The 24,087-nt window shown below is 51.6% G+C and overlaps 1 protein-coding gene across 7 annotated transcripts in view; it reads right to left on the reverse strand.

The window, feature by feature from the left end:
* Positions 1–1,286: 1,286 nt before the first annotated feature.
* Positions 1,287–24,087, reverse strand: part of Elmod3 (ELMO domain containing 3) — a 34,620-nt gene continuing 11,819 nt past the window's right edge. For 6 of the 7 annotated variants that reach the window (XM_037203822.1, XM_028855165.2, XM_028855161.2 and 3 more), the window contains exons 6-13: positions 20,596–20,664; positions 19,967–20,058; positions 17,695–17,818; positions 17,388–17,510; positions 14,399–14,529; positions 3,808–3,884; positions 3,419–3,546; positions 1,287–2,192 (exon numbers count right to left, since the gene is read on the reverse strand). In XM_037203822.1, the coding sequence (XP_037059717.1) occupies positions 1,990–2,192; positions 3,419–3,546; positions 3,808–3,884; positions 14,399–14,529; positions 17,388–17,510; positions 17,695–17,818; positions 19,967–20,058; positions 20,596–20,664 (947 nt within the window). In that variant the 3' untranslated portion in view covers positions 1,287–1,989. Of the gene's footprint in view, positions 2,193–2,493; positions 2,716–3,418; positions 3,547–3,807; positions 3,885–14,398; positions 14,530–17,387; positions 17,511–17,694; positions 17,819–19,966; positions 20,059–20,595; positions 20,665–24,087 lie in introns of those variants that run through there. The other variant, XM_028855166.2, reaches the window with a different exon arrangement.

A 24,087-nucleotide genomic window follows, 5' to 3' on the forward strand; every position in this document is an offset into this window, starting at 1 on the left:
GTGGCAAGAGTGGGGTGTCTTGGTGAGCCTGGACCAGAGGCTGAGAGGCCTAGCACCAGCCCCCCGGAGCCCCCCCAGCCCCCCCTCCTGTGTGCTAAGGGTTATTGTGGCTTCTGAGCTCTGACACACTGATTCTTCTGTCCCACACAAAGCCAGAAAGTCTGACCAAGTTCATCTTTTTGGTGTGCCAAGAAGCAAAGGAAGGTGAGCTCCTCTGTGGACCCTCCCCTCAGTTTTCCCTGAGACTTCCACAGAGGAGCTCATGCCGGGAGAGAGGAAGACACACCAGTGATTCTGCCTGTTTTAGATTTATGGAGACTTGAAGGTCTCCTGTGGGAAGGCGATCCTCCCGTGGAAAGCGGTCCTCCCTACCTCCAAGAGAAATGCAGCTCTCAGCGGCCTCTCTCTCCACCTCCACCCCACCAGAACAGATTCCTGAGTTATCCTGGAGCCGTGCACACCCTGGTCTGGATGAAGGGCCCCTCCCTGCTGGGGTTGCTGGCTCCCTTCCAGCCTGACCCTCCTAGGGCCCATGTGGCCTGACATGCTGGGATCCTGTGCTTCCAGCCAATGCTGCCGAGTTAGCCTTGCAGGCTCAGAGCAAGGGAAGCGGCCAGGAAGGAAGGAAGCACCCAGACTGACCTCTCCCAGCCCCGTAACCTCTGTGACCTCTCTGCGGGAGGAAGAGGCCTGGTAACAACATTCTAATTGAGACCCTGCAAATCCGACAGGGCCAACTAACTGCAGGGCATGCCACAGCACACTGGGAAGCCTCTGTTGGTGCCATCTCTGGAAACACAAGCAGAGATGGACACTGGCTTCTACAGCGTCACTTGTGGGAAGCCAGAGGCGCGCAGGGGGCCTGAGGCTCTCGGGTGTTAGGTGAGGGGCTGGGCCGAGGGAGCAACAGCCAGGCCCTGAAGCAAATGCAGAGACAGCCTGGGGTGGACGCCACACTAGTCAACTCTAACAGGAGACATCGTGCTCACTGGCTAGCGCTTGCAAGGCGTCTCCTGGCCTGGGTGGGCAAGATGGGTAAGGAGCTTGCCACAAAAGCCAGACGACCTGGTTTTAATCTCCAGAACCTAAAGGTGGAGAGAGAGAACTTCACAAAGCTGTCTTCTGATCCCCACATGTCACGTCGTGTGTGCCCCACACCCCATATCATACACACAAACAATACTAAATAAGACGTCCCCAGGCCTGCCGGTGCAGCCAGGGGGGCTCAGGTGGCAGGGAGCCCGGGCGCAGGAAGGCCCTGAACTGTCTTGGAAGAAAACACTAGAGACTACAACAATTCCTTTATTCTAAAACTGCTGGTGGGTGAGCGAGTTCCCAGCGCCTCTCAGCCAGGCCAGATAACCAGTTAACCTGGTGCGTGGTCTCCAGACCCCAGCCTCAGGCGCCACGATAACTAGTCTAGCTAGCCGAGTGCCCATTTCTAGATCACAAATCATGGTGGGCAAGGAGGTAGGGGTCGGGGGAGAAAGGTGGAAATAAGTGTCCTGAAAATCGCGGAGGTTGACGGAGAGGCCTGCCCATCATCAGTCAGTCGCCTTTAACTGTGCTGTGCTGCCCCCTGCTGGCCGAAGGGATTGTTGCCTCTGCCACTCCAGTTCCAACCTCAGACTCTGGGGGCAGCGGCTGGGTTGTCAAGACTCCTAGCAGCAGCTTCCAGGACCTCTTCCTCTAGGTGCGGATGGGTAGACTGTTCAGACTGCCCTACTTTGTGGTCTGTTCACTTCCACTGAGGGATCGGGAGCCTAACCCTGTGAGCTGGAGCCCAGCGGGGAACGACAGAAAACTCCTTGCTTCAGAAGCGGCAAGGAGGTAAATTCTAGCTGCCTGAATGGGCTTCACTACGCCCACGTGGGAGCTTCCTAACCTCACCTGCAGAGGCAGGAAGGGCTTTGGTCCAGACACGGTTCTTGGGTTCTGGAAGCTCCGGCGACCCCGGCTTGCCTTTCCAGGAATGGTCCCCGGGGTGGGTCAGACCAACCCCGCACTCTCCAGTGAGTTAGACTGCAGCTCGCACACGCCTGTGAAGGTGAGGTCCTTGGAGTGAGGCCCTTGTGATCCAGAGCACTTCTGTGCCCCCAACAAGGAGGCCTGTCCCTTTGACACCCGGGCTAGGTAGGCGTCCAGAGTCTTGAGCAGCCGTTTGGGGCTCTTCTTGGCCAATACTTCCAAGTCTGGAACAGAGGAGATTGGGAACTGAGGGCTGGGGGGGGGGGGGGGGGGGGGGACACAAGGCCTCAAGTCCAATGGCCCTGTGAACGCCTCCAACCCTGTCCTTTAGAGACAAAACAGTCATCAAAGATGGCAAAACCTGACAGAGCCCAGGGAACGCTTCTTCCTTGTGACAGAGATCTCAACTATGGAGAACTGGGCTAACTGCCAGACCTCGGCTTTCACATGTTTTAGCTTAAAATTTTTTATTTTATTTTATATGTATGGAGTTTTGCTTGAATTTATGTCTGTGTACCACATGTGCTTGATGCCTGAGGAGGCCAGGAGAGGGCGCCAGATCCCCTGGAAGTGGAGTTGTGAGGCCCCATGTAGGTGCTGGGTTAGAGGCCAGTCCTGGGGAGGAGCGGACAGTGCTCTCTCAAGCGCTGAGCCATCTCTCCAGCCCTAGCTTTCATGGTGTTTTGTTCTGTTCTGTTTGAGACAGGGCTCCTGCAGACCTGGAACGTCTTACCTTCCTGTCTCCACCTATTAAGTGCAGAGATTACATACAGGCTTGAGTCACCACACAGCTTGTGCGGCTCCGGGAACTGAACCCAGGGCTCCCGCATGCCAGGCTGGCCTTGACCTCACAGAGAACTGCCTGTTGAGCTTTAAATTTTGGTTCAGAAGATGTGGGGGTTTTGTTGTTGTTTGATGTGATCATGAAGAACCACACATGCACAAGACTGTAATCCCAACACAGGGGGATGGAGCAGGAGGACTGTAGCCTGGCTACAGGATGAGAAGATCTCAAAAATCTAAACAAAAATAACAACAACCACAACAACAACAACCAGTCATCAGACATATATGGCCAGCGTCCACCAAGCACACCGGTAATCTTTGTTGTTTTTTCTTCTTTGAGACAGGGTTTCTCTGAGTCCAGGACTATGGTCCCGGAACTCCCTCTGAAGACCAGGCTGGATGCCTGTAATCTTTGTAGTCAGGAAGCAGAGGCAGATGGACTGCCACAAATTCAAGGCCATTCTGGTCTACGCAGCAAGTTCCAGGTCGGCCAGGGCCTTATAGCGAGACCCTGCTCAGACACGCAAACAGGTAACAGGCAAGGGACAGAAGTGCATGGACAGACAGACAGGAGGGGCGTGGCGGCAGAGAAGGGAGAGACAGCAGGCCCCAGGGGTTCTGGGGAGAGGAGGGAACGCAGTAGTCCACAGGAGAAAGCGCCCACCTTTGAGGACAAAGCCCGAGTCGGAGATGGTCCTCTGCCGCGTCCTCCACTCCTGCGCCAGGTGAAGGAAAGTGGCCGCGTAGAAGCTGTTCACCACCGGGATGACCTTCTGCCGCCGGTTACATTCCCTGCAGGGCAGAGGTGACCCGCTCAGCCGCCGCTGATGAACCCGACTCCAGTGCCCCGCCTCCCAGCCTACCCCGCCAGGGCGCCCCACCCCACCATTCCCCCACCCCAAGCAGACTGGCATTTGGTCAGGTTAGGGAGGCGAGGCGGCTGGTGCGTGGGGACGTGCCCAGATCTGAGACCCAGCAGAGCTGTGGAGAATGAGGCACGGATGGGGACGGGCCAGGCTCTGCCGGGGTCACTCTGATCCCACAGGGACTCACCTGGAGAGACACTCTTCCCTCAGGGCCTGGATGGCAATGCGGGTGATGTTCACCGACATCACACAGAAAGGGAATTGCTGGAACGGAGGAGTGAAGGTCAGCGGCAGCCGCTCTGCCTGATGCGCTGCTTCTGCCGCATGTGGCCGGCAGGAGCGGCTGCCATGTTACTGCCCTGCTGTCCACCTTACACACCAAAATACTTAATGGTAACTTAAGGCCTGGAATCTAGGACTCCATACGAGGTTAGTCCAAACTGGATCTGCATCCAACTCCCTCTTTTTTCATATTGGACCGGGTTTCACAGATCCCATGCTTGATAAAAACTCTCTTTGTAGCCAAGATCGACCTTGAACTTTTCTTTTTTTTTTTTTTTCTTTTACGAGACAGGGTGTCTCTGTAGTTTTGGTGCCTGTTCTGGATCTCAGTCTGTAGCCCAGGCTGGCCTCGAACTCACAGAGATCCGCCTGACTCTGCCTCCGGAGTGCTGGGACTAAATGCATGCGCCACCACTGCCCGGTGACCTTAAACTTTTTAACTACTTATTTAACGTGTATGGTATCATTGTTTTGTCTGCATGTATGTCTGTGTGTACCATGTGTGTACCTAGTGCCTGAGGAGGCCAGAAGAGGGCGTTGGGCCCCTGGGACTGAAATTACAGACGCTTGTGGGCTGCCACGTGGGTGCTGGGAATTGAACCCTGGTCCTCTGGAAGAGCAGCCAGTGCTCTTAACCGTGAAGCCATCTCTCCAGCTCTTGCTCTTGAACTTCCATCCACCGGCCGAATACCGGGATTACAGTCATGTGCCACCATGCCCATTGTGTGGGGCTGGGGATCGAACCCAGGGCCTCGTGAAGGCTAAGCAAGCATTCGACCAACTCAACCACATCCCGTCACTTTCGTGTTCTGACACAGGCTCTCAGTATGCAGCCCTGGCTGTGTTGGCACCTGCGATGCAGACCAGGCTGGCCTTGAACTTGTGTTCCTCCTGGGCATCTTTTTGCATTTTCATTTGCATCCATGTCTTTCTTTTGGGCTTGAATATTTTTGAATACCAAAGCAGGGTGATCCAAGCATCTTTTGAGGCTCAGCTGGCCTCACTCCTGAAGATTCTGGGGTGTGACATGGGTACAACATCCCAGGTGGTTCTGGAGTGCGGTGCTGACTGGGACCACTGGTGTGGACTCTCTTTGTAGCCAAGATCGACCTTGAACTTTTTTTTTCGAGACAGGGTGTCTCTGTAGTTTTGGTGCCTATCCTGGATCTCGGTCTGTAGACCAGGCTGGCCTCGAACTCACAGAGATCCCTACTGCTTCCGAGTGCTTGCTCTGTGCATAATGCTGGACCTCTCAGGACTGCACACACAATGCTGAAGAGACGCCTCCTGGAAAGCTGGTCAATCACTGTCAGCATAGCTACAAGGTGCCTCATTAAAGGAGACTGGCATGTCCCACTTCTCTCAGAGCATCTGCTGGTTTGAGTCAATTCTCTCTTTCCTTCTTTTTTTTTAAGACAGGTTTCTCTGTCCTGGATCTCACTCTGTAGACCAGGCTGGCCTCGAACTCAGAGATCTGCCTCCTGAGTGCTGGGATTGAAGATGTGTGCCACCAGCCCCCTGCTTGAGTTGATTCTCTTTTAGCAGGGGGCATGACAGGCACCTGAAACTTAAGCTCTCTCTTAAGTCCTTTCTTTTTTAAAAACTGTTTTTAATTTTCCGTGTATGGGCATGTTGCCCGTAGGTATGTCTGTTTGTGTTTCATGTGTGCCTGGCAGGTCAAGAGAAGGCGCCAATCTCCTGGGACTGGAGCTATGGACAGCTGCCAGGCGCTGTGGGTGCTGGGAAGCAGCCCGGGTCCTCTGGAGGGGCAGCCAGTGCTCTTCGCTGCTGAGCCGTCGCTCTGGCCATAACAGTTATCTTGATTATACTCATTTACTTGTGTGTAGCATGTGCACACGCTGCGGCCCACATGTCCAGGTCAGAGAACAGTTTGTAGGCATCAGCTTTCTTTCCACTGCGTGGTTCCTGGGCAGCAAGGGCCTTGACTGCTGAGCCATCTCCATGGCCCTCAGCCATCTTTTTAGGAGGAAACAGACATGGCTTCTGGTTCGACATGTCCCAGAGACTGCATCTGGAAAACTCCACGTTTCGGAGGTCAAACTTCACATGGTGCTGGGCAGTGGTGGCGCACGCCTTTCAATCCCAGAGCCAGGTGGATCTCTGTGAGTTCGAGGCCAGCCTGGTCTACAGAGTAAGATCTAGGACAGGCACCAAAACTACACAGAGAAACCCTGTCTCGAAACAAAGCAAAACAAAACAAAATAAACTTCACATTGTTACTTGTTTTGAGACCCCGTCTTACTGTGTAGCCCAGCTGGCCTCAGCAGCCTCCCACCATGCGGATTTCACCCTGAAACGCTGGGGTTATAGTCAGGGGTGGTGGTATACACTTGCTAACATGGAGGGTCACTGAAGCCTAGGAGGCATCAGGTGGCTCAGAGCCACCTTAACTTTAGTGCCAGGGGATCTGATGTCTCTAGCTCAGCAGGCACATCACATGACTCAACATGCACACATAATTATATGCATTATTTTAAAAATAAATCTCATCTTAAAAAGTGGATGGGCTGGAGAGATGGCTCAGAGTTAAGAGCATGACTGTCTTCAGAGGTTTGAGTTCGATACCAGCAACTCTTGGCATACCATTGTAATAGATCTGATGTCTGCAGAATAATGCAGCAGAAATTGTATGCATAATAATAAATAATCTTAAAAAAATAAATAAAAAGATTTATTTAAAAGTGGACATGAACAGAGGTAACAGCATTGCATAACCAAAGTCTTTAATTACACGTAAGGGGAATGAACACAAATGGACATGTGTATGCGACCCATCTTAACCAGGCACCCAGGAAAGCACGTTACATACATGGAGCCACTGTGCCCCAAATGCAAACCTCCAACTGAATTTGGAAAAAAAAGAAAAAGAGAGAGAGAAACCTAAATTGAGGGATAGTCTACAAAAGAACTGAGCATGGGTCCTTTAATGTGTCAAGGTCGTGAAAGACAAAGAGAAACTCAGGGCAATATGAACCCTCCTACATGCAAAAGAGCGACAGCAGAAAATGGAGACCAGAGCAAAGGTCGCCAGATGTGCACCGGGCAGTCACTGTTCGCATAACAGGCAGATGGATTATTGCTGGGGAAGTGGAATGTACGGCTGCTCTCTCTGACGTCCTTTGGCAAGTTTTCTATAACTTTAACATTGAAGGGACACTAGCCCCCTAGAGCATGTGGCTCTGGCAGGCCTTGCCCTTCTCCCCCATTCCCTCGGCCTCACTTTACCATTAGATTACATTCCTGGAGCTAGACACCAAGGTCTAGTCCCTTATTTGGCTGCTTCCTCCTCCTGAGGCTGACTACCAAAGTCCAGCAATCAAAAGTACCCTTTGGTTCACCTAATTAACGTGATCAATTAAAATTAAATACGTCATCCTAACACTTGGTTGCTCCCTTTACCTGTATAAACGGCCATTTTCCTATGTGCCGCATCTGTCTCCTCTCTATCCAGAGGCTGTCCTTTGTCCCTCGGGGACAAACACTCCTACCCCTTTCCCTGTCCCCTTCCCCCTCTCCCTCATCCCCATCTCCTTTCCCACCGCATCCCAGCCCATTCTAACACAGGCCTCCCCTTCTCTTCTTGAGAACGACACCGGCAAGGTCATTTGCTGCTGTTTTTCTGTCAGGGTCAGAAAGCAGCCACTTGAACTTTTCTTCCCTACTTAATAAAGGATCTCTGTGAAAACAGGTGTTTGGGTGTGGTTTGTGCCTAATTCGGGGTCTGGAAGGGAGCCCCCACTGTGTGGGAGTCCCCTTCATAAATCATTACAAAATAAAAAGTTAAAGGGCATTCGTCAGGAAGCAGAAGCAGGAGGCTCAGGAATTCATGGCTAGTGCTGGCTACAGAGTGAGTTTGAGGCCAGTCTCTATAATGGAGCCTATAATGGAGCTGGAGCTGGTGAGATGTCTCAGCCGGTTTGCCACCAAAACCGAAGACCTGAATTGATCCCCAGGACCCACATGGCCAAAGGAGAGAACGAAGCATGTGTATACACACACACACACACACACACACACACACACACACACACACACACACACACACACACACTGGTTCTTACATTGGTTCTCAGCACCCACAGGAGGAGGCTCACAATCTCATTCTCCGTCATGGGATCCTGAGCCCTATTCTGGCCCCCACAGGCACCTGCACTCATGTGAACACACCTGCACACAGACGCATATGTATACAACAAATGTAAAATAAGATGAGGGGCCAGAGAGACGGCTCAGTGGTCGAGAGTGGTGGTTGCTCTTCCAGAGCACGTGAGTGTGACTCCCAGCCCCCACATGGTGGCTCACAACCTCTGTAACTACATTTCCAGGGGAGCTGATGCCCTGTTCTGGCCTCCTTGGGCATATAGACATACATACAGGCAAACATCCACACACATAAAAATAAAAACCAACGTAATTTTTAAAAAGTGCATTGATCCAAGGCAGTGATGATCCAAGTCAATCTGGCCCCGTGATAGGGTGGAGGCAGGGGTCCCAACCACCCGCCCTTCCCTTCATTCTAAACTTGGCTCTTGGTTCTGTGTGGTGGTTCATTTTTGGGAGTTTTTATTTAACTTTTCACACACACACACACACACACACACACACTCACACACACGCGCACACACACTGTACTTTGATCACACCCCCCTCAACACCCTACCCTACCCCGTTCTAACAAGCCCCTTCCTAATTCCCCGTCTTTTCAGGTATCCACTGCATTGAATCAGGAGTGCCGTGTGAGCACACGTGAGGGGAGGTGACATGTATTCTTGACTGTCAACTTGACAGGGTCTGGACTCCCCAGAGACAAGCCTCTGGGCAGGTCGGTGAGGGATTCTCTCCATTAGTTAGCTGAGGTGGGAAAGCCACCCTAAATACTGGTGTTGGGCTGGTGTCCTGGACTGAATAAAAAGCCAGCCGAGCAGCAGCATTCACTGTTTTCTGCTTGTGACCATCGTGGATGCCATGTGACTGCCCATCTGGGTCACTTACGCCCTCCCTCCCTTCAGCTGCTTTTGGGAGTAGTCTGTCTGGCAACAGAAAGATAACAAATACACGTCCACTTATCATCCTGAAAATACCAGGGCCAGTCTCATTCGGTTCTGTTTGTGTGTTTTGCCTTTTAGAAATGGGGTCTCATGTAGCCCAGGCTGACCTGGAACGTACTCTGTAACAGAGGGTGACCTTGAACTACCGATTTTCCTGCCTCTGCCACTAGATGGATGCCTGATCTCTCTCATCCAGCTTCATTTGTTCTTTGCACCTTTTCCTGTGGTTGCCGGAACCCCTTGGCCAGACTCCAGGGCCATGACTGCCTTCCTGCACTCCACCCCAAAGAAGCTCTGTGTAACCCTAGGTCTGTGCCTATCTTTTACCTTTCCCCTACTTCCCAAATGTGCCACTGTGCTCCTGGCACAGCTGTCGTACTCAGTGTGTGATGCGCATAGGACGATGATAAGCATCCGATTACAGCAAATGTTCTGTGAATAAATACTCGCTCTATTTGTGGACCTGGCGCTCTGTTGGGGACAGAGTTTCCAGGTAGCGCCAGGAAGCACTGATGGCCATTTCCTATCCCTGGGGCTGGAGGATGTGTGTATGTGGAAGGGTGGTGCAGCCCGCTTTTAAATCCTCCTCCCCATTTTTCCCTACTGGCTTCTGAGTCGTCATGTAGCTGAGGATGACCCTGACTTGTGACTGTCCTGACTACCTCTGGAGTGCTGGAGTTACAGGTGTGCACCACGATGCCTGCTTTGTGCTGACGATTGAACACAAGGCCTGTTGATACTAAGCAGGCACTCTACCAAAGGACCCACATTCCCGGCCCCTGCCCCACTTTTGAGACAGGGTTCTACTGTGTCACCCTGGCTGACCTGGAACTCTCTATGTAGACCAGGCTGGCCTTGAACTCACAACAGATCCATCTGCCTCTGACTCCCAGAGTACTGGGATTAAAGGTGTAAGCTACCACACTCATGTAAAAAAAATTTCTTTTTATTCCTTTCTTCTTAAACAGGGTGTCTTGGAACCCAGGCTGGCCTTGAACTTGCTATGAAGCTTAGGATGACCTTGATTTTACAGGTGTACCTTAACATGCCAGGTCCCGGGGACCTGTAACACATATTATATTGGTAAATTGTCACGTGCTGTTTGTGCATGTTGAGAGCTGACTCTTGAGGACAAGAGTCTCCTTGTCTCAGACTCAAGCCTGTTTATCTCAAGGGTCCTCTGAGACTCCTTGTCCTGGGGCAGGCTGATGTCCCAGCCCTGTAAGGGGGGGGCAGCAAACAGCTGAGGGCATTAAAGACACTGCACCTCTGAGACCAGCTAGAAGGCAAACCATTTCCAACAGGGGTTACTATTGTTTAGCCCATGGCATTCAACTGCCTGCAGCGGGACTGAGAAGCTGGAAGCTCCTCCATGGAGACCACCCTGCTTTGCCCAGAACGCTCTCCCTCAGGCACTTCAGCACGAGTGTTTGAACAGGGTCTCCCCCATCGTTTCTGCTGGATGTGGTAACTGCTTAAATCAAGATGAGCATTCTTATCTGTTACTTGATATTTATTCTTCTTTTTAAACATTTCTTTATTTATATGAGTGCACTATCTGCAGAAGAGGGCATCAGATCCCACCATAGACGGTTGTGAGTCACCACGTGGTGCTGGGACTTGAACTCAGGACCTCTGGAAGATCAGCCAGTTCTCTTAACCACTATGCCATCTCTCCAGTCTGATAGTTATTCTTTTACTTTTGCTTACTTTATGGTTAATAAACTCACTCATTCAAAACGGAAAATATGACTATCATACACCGTCCTCTGGACAGAACAGAACCGAACCCAGGGCTTTGTGCACTCTACCAACTGAGCTACATCCCCAGGGCTCTAGCTTTGATTTTTTTTCTACATTATTAGAAATATTTCCCACTTATAACTTTTCTGTTCACTTGAAATTTCATGAAAATAACTACTTGTCATGGATGGGGGCTCACACCTGTAATCCTAGCCCTTGGAATGCTGAAGCAGGAGGATCACTATGTATTTAAGGACAATCTGGGCTACACAGTGAGTTCCAGGACAGCCCGGACAGAGTGAAATGCTGACTCAAAAACTAAGAACAAAACAGAACAAAATAAGGGGCTGGAGAAGTGGCTCAGTGGTTAAGGCACTGGCTGCTCTCCAAGGTTCCCAGCACCCATGCCAGGCAGCTCACAACCACCTGTAACTCCAGCTCCTGGGGATCCAGCGCCCTCTTCAGGCCTCCATGGGCACTGCACACATGTGCATATACACACATACACACAAATAAAAATAAAATCATAAATGCAAAAAAGGAAACCGAAACACACACACACACACACACACACACACACACACACACACTCGCACACTCACCCTTCTTGGCTTCTCTTTGCCACGAAATCCTCTGAAAACTGAGTCTACATTTACCGTCTCAAATTTATTCCTCCCACTCTACTCCCTTTTAAACTTAATCCAAGCCAAGGCTCTTTGTCTCTATTTTCGTTCCCAGGGACAGCCTGGCAATCCTTAGGTCTCAACAGCCAGCACCATCTGACCCCAGGCCAAGGCCAACGCTGCATCCTCCTTCCGGTGACTTCCCGGGTGCTTCTGTCTCCTGGGCTCCTACTCAGGTAACTGTCACTCAGTCCCAGGGCATCTCATTCCACCTCCATGACTGAAAGCATGGCCTCTACCACTGACAAATTTTCAGAATCGCTTGCAAGGCTTCTCACAACACAGGCTTCTGGGACCCACAGAGGGTCTGGGAGGGGTGCTGGAATGGCTGCCTTCCCCCCATCATCGTCCTTCTCCTCCCTCCCTCTCCTTCATTCCCTCCCCTCCCCTCTCTCTCTCTCTCTCTCTCTCTCTCTCTCTCTCTCTCTCTCTTCTTTCTAGCTAGATAGCCCAGGCTTGCCTTGAACTTGATATGTAGCCCAGGCTAGGTGCAACCTACTACAGGTATTTATTTTATGGTAGTACTGGGGACTGAGCCTGCACCCCGAGCCTGCTAGGTAAGTGCTCTTTCACAGCTACATTTCCAACCCCTGGAAGTCGCAACATGAGGCCTTGAACTTGTGCCTCAGCCTCTTGAGTGCTGGGATTACTGTTGTGTGTCACCACACGAAGCTCAGAATGTGCACTTATTTTTATTTATTTTTTTATGTGTGTGGTGTTTTGCTTGCACGTATGTCTGTGCACCGGATGCATGCCTGGTGCTTGAGGAGGGCAGAGAGTGTCAGATCCCCTAGGACTGGAGTGACAGACCATTGTGAACCACCATATGGGTGCTGGGAATCAAACCCGGGCTTTCTAAAGAGCAGTCAGTGTTCCTCTGTGTAGCCCTGGCTGGCCTCAGACTCAGAGATCCCCCTGCCTCTGCCTCCCCTGTGTTGGGCTTAAGGCCTGTGCCACCCCCGCCCTGCGCAGTCAGTGTTCTTAACCACTGAGCCGGATCTCCAGTCCCTCTCCTGCTTTTTCTTCATGGTACCTTTTATTTATTTATTTATTTTGAGAAAAGGTCTAACTATGTGGTTCTAGCTGACCTGGATCTCACTCTGTAACCCAGGCTGGCCTCGAACTCCCAGAGATCCGCCTGCCTCTGCCTCCCCAGTGCTGGGATTAAAGGCAAGCTCCACAATGCCTCTTTTTTCCCCTTAGCTTTTCTTAGTTTTTTAAAAAATCACTGTCTTCTTCCTTGTCCTAAGTCCTAACCCTCTGTCCAGTCCATCCAAACCCACACTGCTTCTATTCTTTTCGACGCACACACGAGTCTTATTTTATTCCCCTCCTCTGAAATGTCCCTGTTCCAAGCCCCTGCCTCCCCGAACTGGGGCAACCATAGGGACCTCCCTAGAAACTGCTCTTCACCCGGCAGCGGTGAGGTCCCTGTGCATGTCACCGGCAGCGGTGAGGTCCCTGTGCATGTCACCGGCAGCGGTGAGGTCCCTGTGCATGACACCATGCTGCTCGGGCTCTGCAGTTATTCCTGATGCACAGAGGACAAACCTGGAATCACCATGTGACTGACGAGGCCTACTGCCTGGTCTGCTTCCTCGGCGGCTTCTTCTCCCACTGTGTGCCCTGTTCCTTCCACTCACTCCCAGCATGCTCTGTTTCTTGGGACCTTTGCCTCTGCTCACCCTCTGCCTGGAACACCAGGCACCAGGCACAGGCTTGGCTGCCACGCCACAGCCTTCCAGACTCGGTTTATCCCCTGAGAGTTAACCCCGCCTCCTCCACTCAACACCTAACCAGCCCCCTTTCCTCGGCACTTCGCACTCTCAAATGAGTTCTGGAATTCATTTAGAATATCATCCTGTCATCTCTGCTGGAAGAGTCTTGTCTGTTTGGTTCTCTGACGCATCCCAAGCACCGTGAGAAATAACTAGTGGGGGTGGGCGGGGATGTGGAGGAGATCTTTGTTTTTTGTTCACTGAATGAAGTAATTCTAACCCCGGGTGGACAAATTTGGGTGGACAAATGGGAGGAAGCAGGCTGCATCTGTCTTCTTTTGGAGTGAATACTACCTTTCACTACATGGGAAAACCATCAGACCTATCCCCAAGGAAGGGGCAGGAGATACTAAGGGGCTACCAAAGCCATCACTGGGCTGATGGTTAAGACCATGGGTCACCCCAAACTAACCCTGTCCCTTCAGAGTTGAAAGAAGCTACCAATACCGGAAGCAGCGACCCCTCTGTGTGCCCAGTGCACATGATCATAGACAACTGAATACTCCCAGTGGGCCAGCTAACAGTCATGATGGTCAGTGCTGACAAATGACAGTGTCTGGATCCAGTCACCTGGGATATGGGCCTTGACTAGGTTGTTGACATGGAGACACACATCTTAATTGTGGGCAGGGGATCTGGGGCCACATGAAACGACAAAGTGAGCTGTCCACTAGCATCTTGCCGTTACTGCTGTTTCTTGACTGTGACACAATGTGACCAGCTGCCCCCTGAAGCTCCTGCCTGCTGCTGCGGCTCCCTGGCACAGACACACTACAACATCAAACGGTGAGCAAAAACAAACCCTTCCTTAGCAGGCAGAGGCAGGCCGATCTCTGTGAGTTCGAGGCCAGCCTGGTCTACAGAGAGTGTCCAGGACAGCCAGGGCTACACAAAGACTCTGTCTTGAAAAACCAACCAACAACCAACCAACCAACCAACAACCAAACAACAACCAAACAACCAACAACCAAACAACCAAACAACAAACAACCCTTCCTTCTTCAGTAGCTCTTGCCAGAGACCTTCACCACAGCGACAGAGAAGAGAAAACAAGTCTCCAGGATTTCCATCCAGCACATGAGGAAATCAAGGCTCTGCATGTCTGCTAATGAATGGTGGAGCTCAGATTCCAAGGCCTCTGACAGAGAAGCCATCCTGACACTCAGGGGCACAGTCCTGGCTGCTCAGGTCCTCATCCCGCAGCCTTCCCACCAGAGCCCTACCTGGATGTGGTGGTGAGACAGGCGGAAGATCTCCTGGGCCATCAGCAAGGTCTTCGAGTCCATGACCAGATAGAGCAGGTGCAGCAGGGCCAGGAAGCCTGCCCCCCTCAGGTCCGTAGCTGGATTTGCTCCTGTGCCAGAGACCAGGGTGACAGTAAGAGAGGATCCCCTGACCGCCCAGGACTTGGCGGGGAGACTGCTCTGACACTGGCCCTGCTGGGCTAGAAGAGGATGCGAGGCACAGCCCGCTTCCAGACACACCCAACGGGCTCTGTGGGATCAAGCAAGGCCGTCCTTGTGCCCTGGGGACTGCCCTGGCAGCAGTCTTCTGTGCCCACAGCCTTCTGTAGTCATCTCCCTACACAACTACCATGATCTTCACACCCATGGGGGCTGGGGTGGAGCCTGGCAGGCAGAGTGATTGCCGGCCACACACGAACGAGGCTCTGGGTGCCATCTCCAGCAGAGTGTAAACTGGGCATGTGTGTCAACACGCCTGTCACCCCAGCACTTGGGAGGTAGAGGCAGGAGGATGAGACGGTCAAGGTCATCCTTGTCTGTACAGCAAGTGCAAGGCCAGCAGAGGGACCATCTCCGGAAGGGAAAAAGAGGAAGGAAGACTCGAGCTGACACAGGCCTGTCCTTTCTCCTATATCTTCACCACGTTAAGACCCAGTACGGAGGCTCTCAACAGACACCGAGAGGATTCTGGAGTCATGGTCTTGACTTCACAGCCATCAGAATTAGGAGCCAAGCAAGCCTCTCATTTCCACACATTACCCTGTTGTGATAGCAACAGAAAATAGACTAAGAGTAGATCAAAAAGGCCTCAGAAATCTGGCTCTTTAGCCAAAGGGATAGGAGAAGGGCAGCCAGGAAGACAGATCCAATTTAGATAACATCTAACCTACTCCAACCAAACACTACAGAGACCCATGTGGCCCTTGGGCGCCGCCTCTTCTTTCTCAGCAAATCCCAGTGAGGGCCCAGGTTATCTGACTGAACCCAGGCAGGTCTTAGCCGCATTAGAGAAAGCCAAGTGTGGAGCTCAGCATTTACCCTGTCTAGTGTTAAGGACTCCCCGTCCCCCATCCCCACCCCTCCAGTGGAGGGGACATGAGGGAATGGTAACAGAGTCCCGCTACCGCTCCCAGCTACTGGTATTCATCGGAGCTGAACGCAATGCAGTGAATGATGTCGGCCCTTACTCCCTGGCTCCAGTACTGGAGGAGGCCTGCTGGAAGAGAAGAGATAAATAAGACCCAGAGACTGAGAACGTAATGGCCAGAATGTCCAGGGTACGGCTGAACATACACTGTAGCAAGAACCAGGACAATCTCAACCTGAACAACGCCTGAGGCGAGGCAGATGCTCCAAGTACCCGAGAGATTAGAAAGCTGTTCTGGTGCTCAGAACAATCCCCGCTTCCAGAGACGTCCACACTCTAAACCTCAGAATGCAGGGACACATCACACAGCAAAGGAGATAGAGATGCTTGCAAAATCAAGGCTGCTCTCAGCAGAGAGGCGAGCGACTTGGGGTATCTGGTGGGCTGGGTGCACAGGAGAGGCCATGAAGGCAGGAGGAGGCGGAAACATAGTAGGAGCAAGCTCAGGGATGCCCCTCTGCCTATGAGGTCTGCAGGAAGTTTCTAGAAGGTCAAAAGGTTAAGGAAATGGATTTTCTCCCAGGTCCCTCACAATGAAGTCAGCACCGCTGCCCTCCTGGTCACTCTCTTCATGTCTGAGACAGGGTCCCGCGAGTCCAGGCTGGTCTCCAACCTGCTATCTAGCTGAGCACGACCTTAAACTTCGGAACCTCAGCCTCCGTTTCTCCAGTGCTGGAAGTGTAGGTGCACGGAACTGTATCCTTTTGTTGTTGGCTTTCAAGACAGGGTTTCTCTGCGTAACCCTGGCTGTCCTGGAACTCACTCTGTAGATCAGGCTGGGCTTGAACTCACAGAGATCTGCCTGCCTCTGCCTCCTGAGTGCTGGGATTAAAGGCGTGTGCCACCACTGCCCTGTGAAACTGTCATTTTATGGGGTGCTGGGGATTGAACACTCTAACAACTGAACTACACATCTCTTGGTCAGTAGAAATCTGTTACTGCAACTATAGAAAACTACGGCAGTCCCGGTTGGCCTGGAACTCTTTGTAGAACAGGCTGGCCTCAAACTCACAGAGATCTGTCTACTTATGCCTCCTGGGTGCTGGAATCATGCCCTGCAATATAGTTTCTTATTCTTTACAAATATGATAGGATTTGAGGAAAAAACAGTATAGGGTGGAAGACGCAGCTCAGTGGATAGACAGCTTATCGGGCATGCAAAAAGGCTCTGGGCTGGATGTCCAGTATTATATAAACTGGGTATGGTGGGACTACCAGCTAGGGAGGGGGACGGAAGCAGGAGGATCAAAATTCAAGGCCAGACTAAGCTGGCTATAAGAGACCCTTTGTTGTCTCAAAAACAAACAAACAAACAAACAAACAAATAAAAGCCAAGCGGTGGTGGCATACCCCTTTAATCCCAGCACTCACAGAGGCAGGTGGATCTCTGTGAGTTCGAGGCCAGCCTGGTCTACAGAGTGAGTTCCAGGACAGCTATGGCTGTTACACAGAGAAACCCTGACTCGAAAAACAAAACAAAAAAACAAACAAACCGTGATCCCAAAGCAAGTGCAATAACTGTTTCCATCCTCATTTACAAAGAGGAAGGAACACAGGCAAACCAGATTCAAATGACGTCACTCTGCATACTCCATCTCACAGCACAGCAGGGCTTCCTAACAGACGGCAGAGCTCTCAGCGGCATGTGCTCCGCCCCTCTCTCTTCTACCCTCAGCCATGCTGACACACCCATGTGTGCTGTCCCAGGGCCCCTGACTCTTCTGTCCCCTCCTGGATGTTCCTCACTCAAGACGGCCTCCCCCTCTGGAATCTGGAATCAGTCAGACCAGGAAAGCAAGACAGCAGGCGCTTTTTTCTCACCCTGGAAGCCCAGGTCTTCCCAATGGTCTCCATGAAGGGCGCAGTCGAACTTGGAGCCGGTCAGCTTCTTGTAGATGGTCTGGAGCACTCGGCCGTGCATTGGGTCTTGGCTGTCCAGGCCACCTGCCCCAAAACACACACACACACACACACTTTCTGCCAGGCCGTCCCCAGGGAGAAACCAGTGCTTCCTGGAGAACGGGAAACTGGACTATGATCAAGACATGCTCCGACCATTCCTGTTCTCATGGCAATCCGAACAGGCAGGAGCTCCCGCCTGTGCCCTGGGGCTGCCCCTGGCACTCACACTGAGCAATGGTGAGGACCAGGTCTCTTTCTTCCCGGAGGCCCTGGTGCAGCTTTGGCGGCCCAAAGAGGCAATGTCGGAGAGCGGCGAGTCCAGTCCTTCGAACAGTTGGCTGGATTCTTTTCTGGGAAGAAAAGCACAGACAATAACTAGCCTTCTGTCAAGCAGGGACTCTCCCCCAGTTAGTGTTGGGCCAGGAGGAGGAGTCAGACCGCAGAGACAGGCCCATCCAGCTCCCAGATTCTCTCTACAAGATGTCCCGGCCAGTTCTCTGCACTTGGTCTCTTGGACTTTTTCAGAACTAGTTATTGACGACCAGGGAGGCTGAGCTGTGGCCACATGGAATCTCAGCTATGGTCAGGCAAACACCAGGCTAGCATTCTCAGCAAGGCTGTGTCTACCCTTCATACGGCAACCTGTTTCTTTGAGGATGTGAATTCCAAAATCCGGCTCCTTCCCCGCTTCCATGCTGCTAGGGCCAGTGGGCATTCAAGAGTTAGCTGTCCCTTCTAAACTACATCATGCTGGCTCCTGAAAGTCAGGGCCACCGCAGTGTGCCTTACGAGGCTCTGGGTTGACGTCTTCTGGCCTTGTGTGTCAGCGTCTGTCTCTTTAGCCTCTCTCAGGATCCAGGCTTTAGGCTGACCCCAAACCACATTCTGCTAAACTTACTACAGGTCCCACAAATGCCCTCAGTGTGCTTACTCTCCCAGTCCTCCTTCCCATCCCACTTTATTTTTAGTGTGTGTGTGTGTGTGTGTGTGTGTGTGTGTGTGCATGATGTGTGTGAGGGGCACACGTGTCATGACTCCTGTGTGGAGGTCAGTTCTCTCTTCCCACTTTTCCCTGGGTTCTGGGGATCAAACTCAGGCCATGCGGCTCGTACAGCAGGAGCCTTTACCCCCCCCCCCCCCAGTCATCTTGCGGCCCCACACAACTGTTTGTTTTTCTAGACAGGGTTTCTCTGTGTAGCCCCAGCCATCCTGGAACTCGCTATGTAGACCAGGCTGGCCTCAAACTCAGAAATCTGCCTGCCTCTGCCTCCCAAGTGCTGGGATTAAAGGTGTGCATAACCAGCTCTCAGCTCCCACACAACTTTTTTGAGACACGGCTTCTCTAGGTAGCTCAGGCTGGCCTTGAACTTGTGATCTCCTGCCTCAGTCTCCTGAGTGATAGAATTACAGCTGTGAGCCATCACAACATCCTTTTTAACAGTTGATCTGATGTGTACGAGTGTTTTGCTTGAACGTACGTCTGTGCATCATGTGCGTGCCTGGTGCCTGAGGTGGTCGGAGGAGGGAGCCGAATCCCCTGGCCCTGAAGTAATGGATGGTTGTGAGCTGACATGTAAGTTTGGAGAATCAAACCCGAGTCCTCTGCAAAAACGAGTGCTCTCTACTGCTAAGTCGTCTATCTCTCCAGCCCCCAGCATCTTTCCCAAATTTCTAAATTATACTGCGGTGTGGTGGTACGTGCTAATGCCAATACTGGAGAGGTAGGAAGGAGGATTGCCTGGTGTTTAGCACCAGCCCTGGTAACCAAGTGAGTACTGTGCAGCCAGGGCTACACGACAAGACTCTGCTTCAAACATTAGTGAATCAATTCAATTCCCAAACAGCTCCTGGCTCCTACGGGGACCTGCCTTCACTTGCCACGGATCTTTAGTACCCCGCTCCCGAGACAGTCTGTCCTGCCTCCCCAAGGAGCTGCCTGGTCTTTGACTCCACACTTCCCACCTCTAAGAGGGAAAAGTCAGGAGAATCTGAATCGCAGGACTGCAAGAGCTCCTCAGGCCCAGTCCACCAAAGGCTGCAGGGCCCTACATGGTTCTGGGCGAGAGCTCACGGGCTAATAAGAGCATCTGTTCTTCCAAAAGACCTGCGTCCAGTTCCCAGCTCGAACATCACATCAGGCGGCTCACAACTACCTGTTCCAGAGGACCAAACAGCCTCTGGCCACCACAAGGCGCCTGCACACACACACACACACACACACACACACATACACACACACACACAATCAATCAATCAATCAACCGGTCAATCGGTCATGGGTTCTTAGTTTGGAGCACACACTGTAGCTGGCTGTAAGCATGAGGCAACCCTCTCGCCCAGTGTCTCTATGCTGGGATTAGAGCGTGAGTCACCAAACCTGGCTCTTTGGCTACCTGAGATCCTGTAGCCCAAGCTTTCTTAGGTGAGGAAGGGTCCAGTGCCCTGCGAGTTTAGGAAGCAGGAGCGTGCTGCAGGCCCATACTTTCCTACAGCCATACCTTGAAGGAGGAGAGGTCCACGGTCTGGAAGTGTTGCAGGGCCTCGCTGAAGGAGACGAGCTGGCCAGGCTGCTGGGAGCCGACTCCACTCTCTGGGTGAAAAGAGAAGACACCTGAGGAGTTGAGAACGTAGCTGTCCTATAGCAAACACCCACTGATGCCAGCTGGTCGTCACCTCTGAACCGAGCACTGGCTACCAACTCGTCACTCACTGTGAGATCTCTCCTGAGCTTGGTGAAGCTTGGGTGAGACCCAGATGGTCTCTACCCTTCTCCAGCTCCATCTAAATCTGTCAGAAAAGGACTTGAGGCAATTCTCCTGAACCTTCAGAGACTGCCAGCAGATGGTGTCCACAGGGGCCCTCACCGCCTGCCCCCATCCCTGTCCCTTCAGGGGCTAGCTCTGACCAAGGCTCTCAGCACTGGGTGGAGGGTGGGCGGCCCCGGCGGCCTTGCCCTGTGGTGTTCCTTCCCTACGTCATGTAGTAGGTATCATTTCCGGATCTGTGGAGGAGACTATACTATGTCCCATAACTAAAAATTAAGCTTCTAATCCCAGTCACAGCTGCATCCGCTGTGCGTACGGATTCTGCAGGCAGCTGTGCTGGGCAGCGCCCTCTCCACACCGACCTGTGTCTGGATGGATGGTGTCCACCACTTCCCACTCTTCCTGGGCTCTGAGCACCTCCGGATTTACAACTGCAGCGGCGAGGAAAGGAGTCTGTGAGATCGGGGTCTGTGAGGCTGCTCTCACACAGCCCCTCCCTCCAAACCATAGCTGTCCTTCTGGTCAGACGGCCTTCAGGAGGCGGTCACGTCTGAATCCTGGTGGCTTTGTTAGAGAGACCAGGAAGGGAAACGGAAGTGCTCAGACATTGCAGAGCCAGAGAAAAAGGGTTCGGAAGCACCATGCCCACAGGGATCCCCAGGGCGGCCAAAGGGTACGGGAGCACCATGCCCACAGGGATCCCCAGGGTGGCCAAAGGGTTCGGGAACACCATGCCCACAGGGATCCCCAGGGCAGCCAAAGGGCATGGGAGCACCATGCCCTCAGGGATCCCCAGGGCGGCCAAAGGGTACGGGAGCAAAGGGCAACGGAAAACCAAGTAGTTCAGAGAAAGCTGAAGAAGCAATCTTAAAAGTCAGGTTTCTGGCCTGGGATATGGCTCAGTTGGTAGAGTGCTGGCCTAACACACGTGAAGCCGTTGGCTCAATCCTAATACTGCACACACCAGGCACGTGAGAGGTAGAGAATCGGAAGGCAGCTGGGGACGCAGGAGACCCTGTCTTTAAAATACTAATCAAATAAAAGATGCTATTTCTTTATTATTTATGTATGTGTATATCTATGTGTGTGCATGCAGGTGTCAGGGATGGTCAACAGCAGGTGTTGGAGTCTCTGGAGCTGGCATCATAGGTAGTTTGAGCCACCTGCCCAGGGTGCACAGAACTGAAATCGAGTGCTCTGAAATAGCAGCAAGCATTTTTATTTTTTTTGGTTTTTTGAGACAGGATTTCTCTGTGTAGTTTTGGAGCCTTTCCTGGATCTTGCTCTGTAGACCAGGCTGGACTCGAACTCACAAGAGATCCGCCTGGCTCTGCCTCCCAAGTGCTGGGATTGAAGGCGTGCGCCACCACCGCCCAGTGCAGCAAGCACTACCATCTCTCCAGCCTCAACATTTAAAAAAAAAAATTAAGTGACCTATCTTCATTGGGACAAAAGTCTGGTGTGTCAGATTTTTTTCAGGAAACAGTTGCAGACAGGGCAGAAGTATTTTAATTCTGGGGGACCGCAACATGGATAACAGAAAAGTGAGACAGGCATGGTACCAACCTGAAGCCAAGCATGGGGGTTCATGTGTGTAACCCCAGCACTTAGGAAGACTGCTGTGAGTCTAGGGCTAGCATGGGCTATGGTGAGACCTTGCCTTAAAAATAGTAATAGTGATGGGAAAAATTTTAATAACAAAAAGAGTGAAAAGAATACTAAACAAGTCATTGCTCAGTCTGCATAGAGTCAGACTTTTTTGGCTTATCATGTGTGTTCACGATTTTCAGTGACCTTGTGCAAACAGGGTCTGCTGCTTGGGTATATCTTTTGTCCTCTCCAAAAGACTTCATTTTGACTTTGATTAAAATTACGATTCATATAATTAAAAAAAATGCCAAGCAGTGTGGCAATCTTTAATCCCAGTACTTGGGAGGCAGAGGCAGGCAGATCTCTGTGAGTTTGAGGCCAGCCTGGTCTACTTAGACTGTTTCAAAACCAAACAGGAAGGACAGGAACTAGAAGAGACATTGTGTATGTAACCTCTCTTTTGTCGTGAGATATCCTGCACCAACGGCAGTAGGACACCAGATACAGCCCCTTCTGGACTTCAGTGAACCTCAGGTTGTCTGTTTCTTTCGTTTTTTAGGTAGGGTCTCATGTAGTCCTGGGCTATCTTGAATTTATAATCTAGCCAAGAATAACCTTTAAACTTCTGACCTTTCTACCTCCACTTCCCACGTGCTGGAGATACAGGCATGTGCCATGGTGCCTGCTGAAACCTCTATTCCATATAAAACTACCCAGCCTCTGGTACTTTGTTGTAGTAATGAAGGATGCATTGACCAAAGAGACTTGCAGACTAAATAAAACACTGCCGCATGCTAATGAAAACGGAGGAGAAAGCCGCTGCAAGAGGAGAGGCTTCTCTGCTGCTGCTGCTTACTAGCTGCTTTTTTTTTTTTTTTTTTTTTTTCCAAATTACTTAACCATGTGCGAGTTCTCACAGGACTGTTGTAAGCATGAGGCAACTCTCCAATGTCTTACATGGGTATGCCGCCTAGAGGTAAGAGTTTAACAAATGTTCACGATTGTTATTGACACAGCCACGGTTCAGGCCAGCAGGTTAGTGGGATCAGGGGAAATGATGCAGGGTCCTAAGGAATGGACCAGCCTTGGGGTGGCAGACACGGAGACTCAGAATGACTGAGCTATACAATGTCCACAGGACTAGGTCTTGCACGAGTACAGAAAACGAAGTTCAACCTTTAGCATTCAAGACTACGGATAAAGATAAAAATGAGGGGCAAAGGGGCTGAACAAAGAGACGAATGAGGGTTGGGGATTTGGCTCAGAGCATCTGCCTAGCAAGCGGAAGGCCATGGGTTTGGTCCTCAGCGCCCCTCCAAGAGAGGCCAGGCTGGAGAGATGGCTCAGCAGTCAAGAGCACTTGTGGCTCTTCCAAAGGAACCCCATAGTTCTCAGCACCCATACTGGGAGCTCACAGCTGACAGTAACTCCAGCTTCGAGGCATTCAACACCCTCTTCTGGCCTCCACAGGCACCCAGTAACACACAGACAGACGGACAGACACACACACACACACACACACACACACAAAAAAAAAAAAAAAAAAACAAAAAAAAACAATTCTTTAAAAAAGAGTGTGTGAGCCAGGTGATGCACTCTTATAATCCCAGCACTAGGGAGGCAGAGGCAAGGGGATCACAGCAGGTTCGAGGCCAACTTGATCTACTGGGCGAGCTCTAGGACAGACAGGGCTACACAAGACCTTGTCTCAAAAACCAGAAAACTAAAACAAGTGAGGAGTGTGGAACATAGGAGAAGTGGGGGGCCGAACACAGCCTTCCAGCCTTCGACCCCGACATCCAAGCATCTTTATCATTAATCTCTCACCCCATGCTCCCTCACCTACAAGCAATCTGACCACATCTGTGAGTCAGGAGCAGAAGAAACCTTGGCCAGAGGGCAAGGGAATTGGCCATTACAACAGTTATGCAACCCAAGGTTCAAGAGCTCAGCTAGCCTTATCCAGCTGGTGCCTAAAATCTGGAGAGAGACAGCCAACCCATGTACACACGGTTGCTGTCCGCTTGCAGCCAGGCCAACCCTCCTGGCTCTGAAGATGATCCTGACATAGGAACCCACAGGAGGGAGTGCGTACGTACGTACGTGTGTGTGTGTGTGTGTGCGTGCGCGCGCGAAGCAAATATCTTTAGGATAACTCATGCAGTTCACATTTTTCTCTTTTTTTTCTTTTACTACTTAATTGAATTCTTTATTTTGCCTCTCTTATTTATCCATCAACTAGCACTGATTTAGTCATCCTGTAA

This window comes from Peromyscus leucopus, chromosome 3 (assembly GCF_004664715.2).
Source record: "Peromyscus leucopus breed LL Stock chromosome 3, UCI_PerLeu_2.1, whole genome shotgun sequence".
Taxonomy (NCBI): Eukaryota; Metazoa; Chordata; class Mammalia; order Rodentia; family Cricetidae; genus Peromyscus; species Peromyscus leucopus.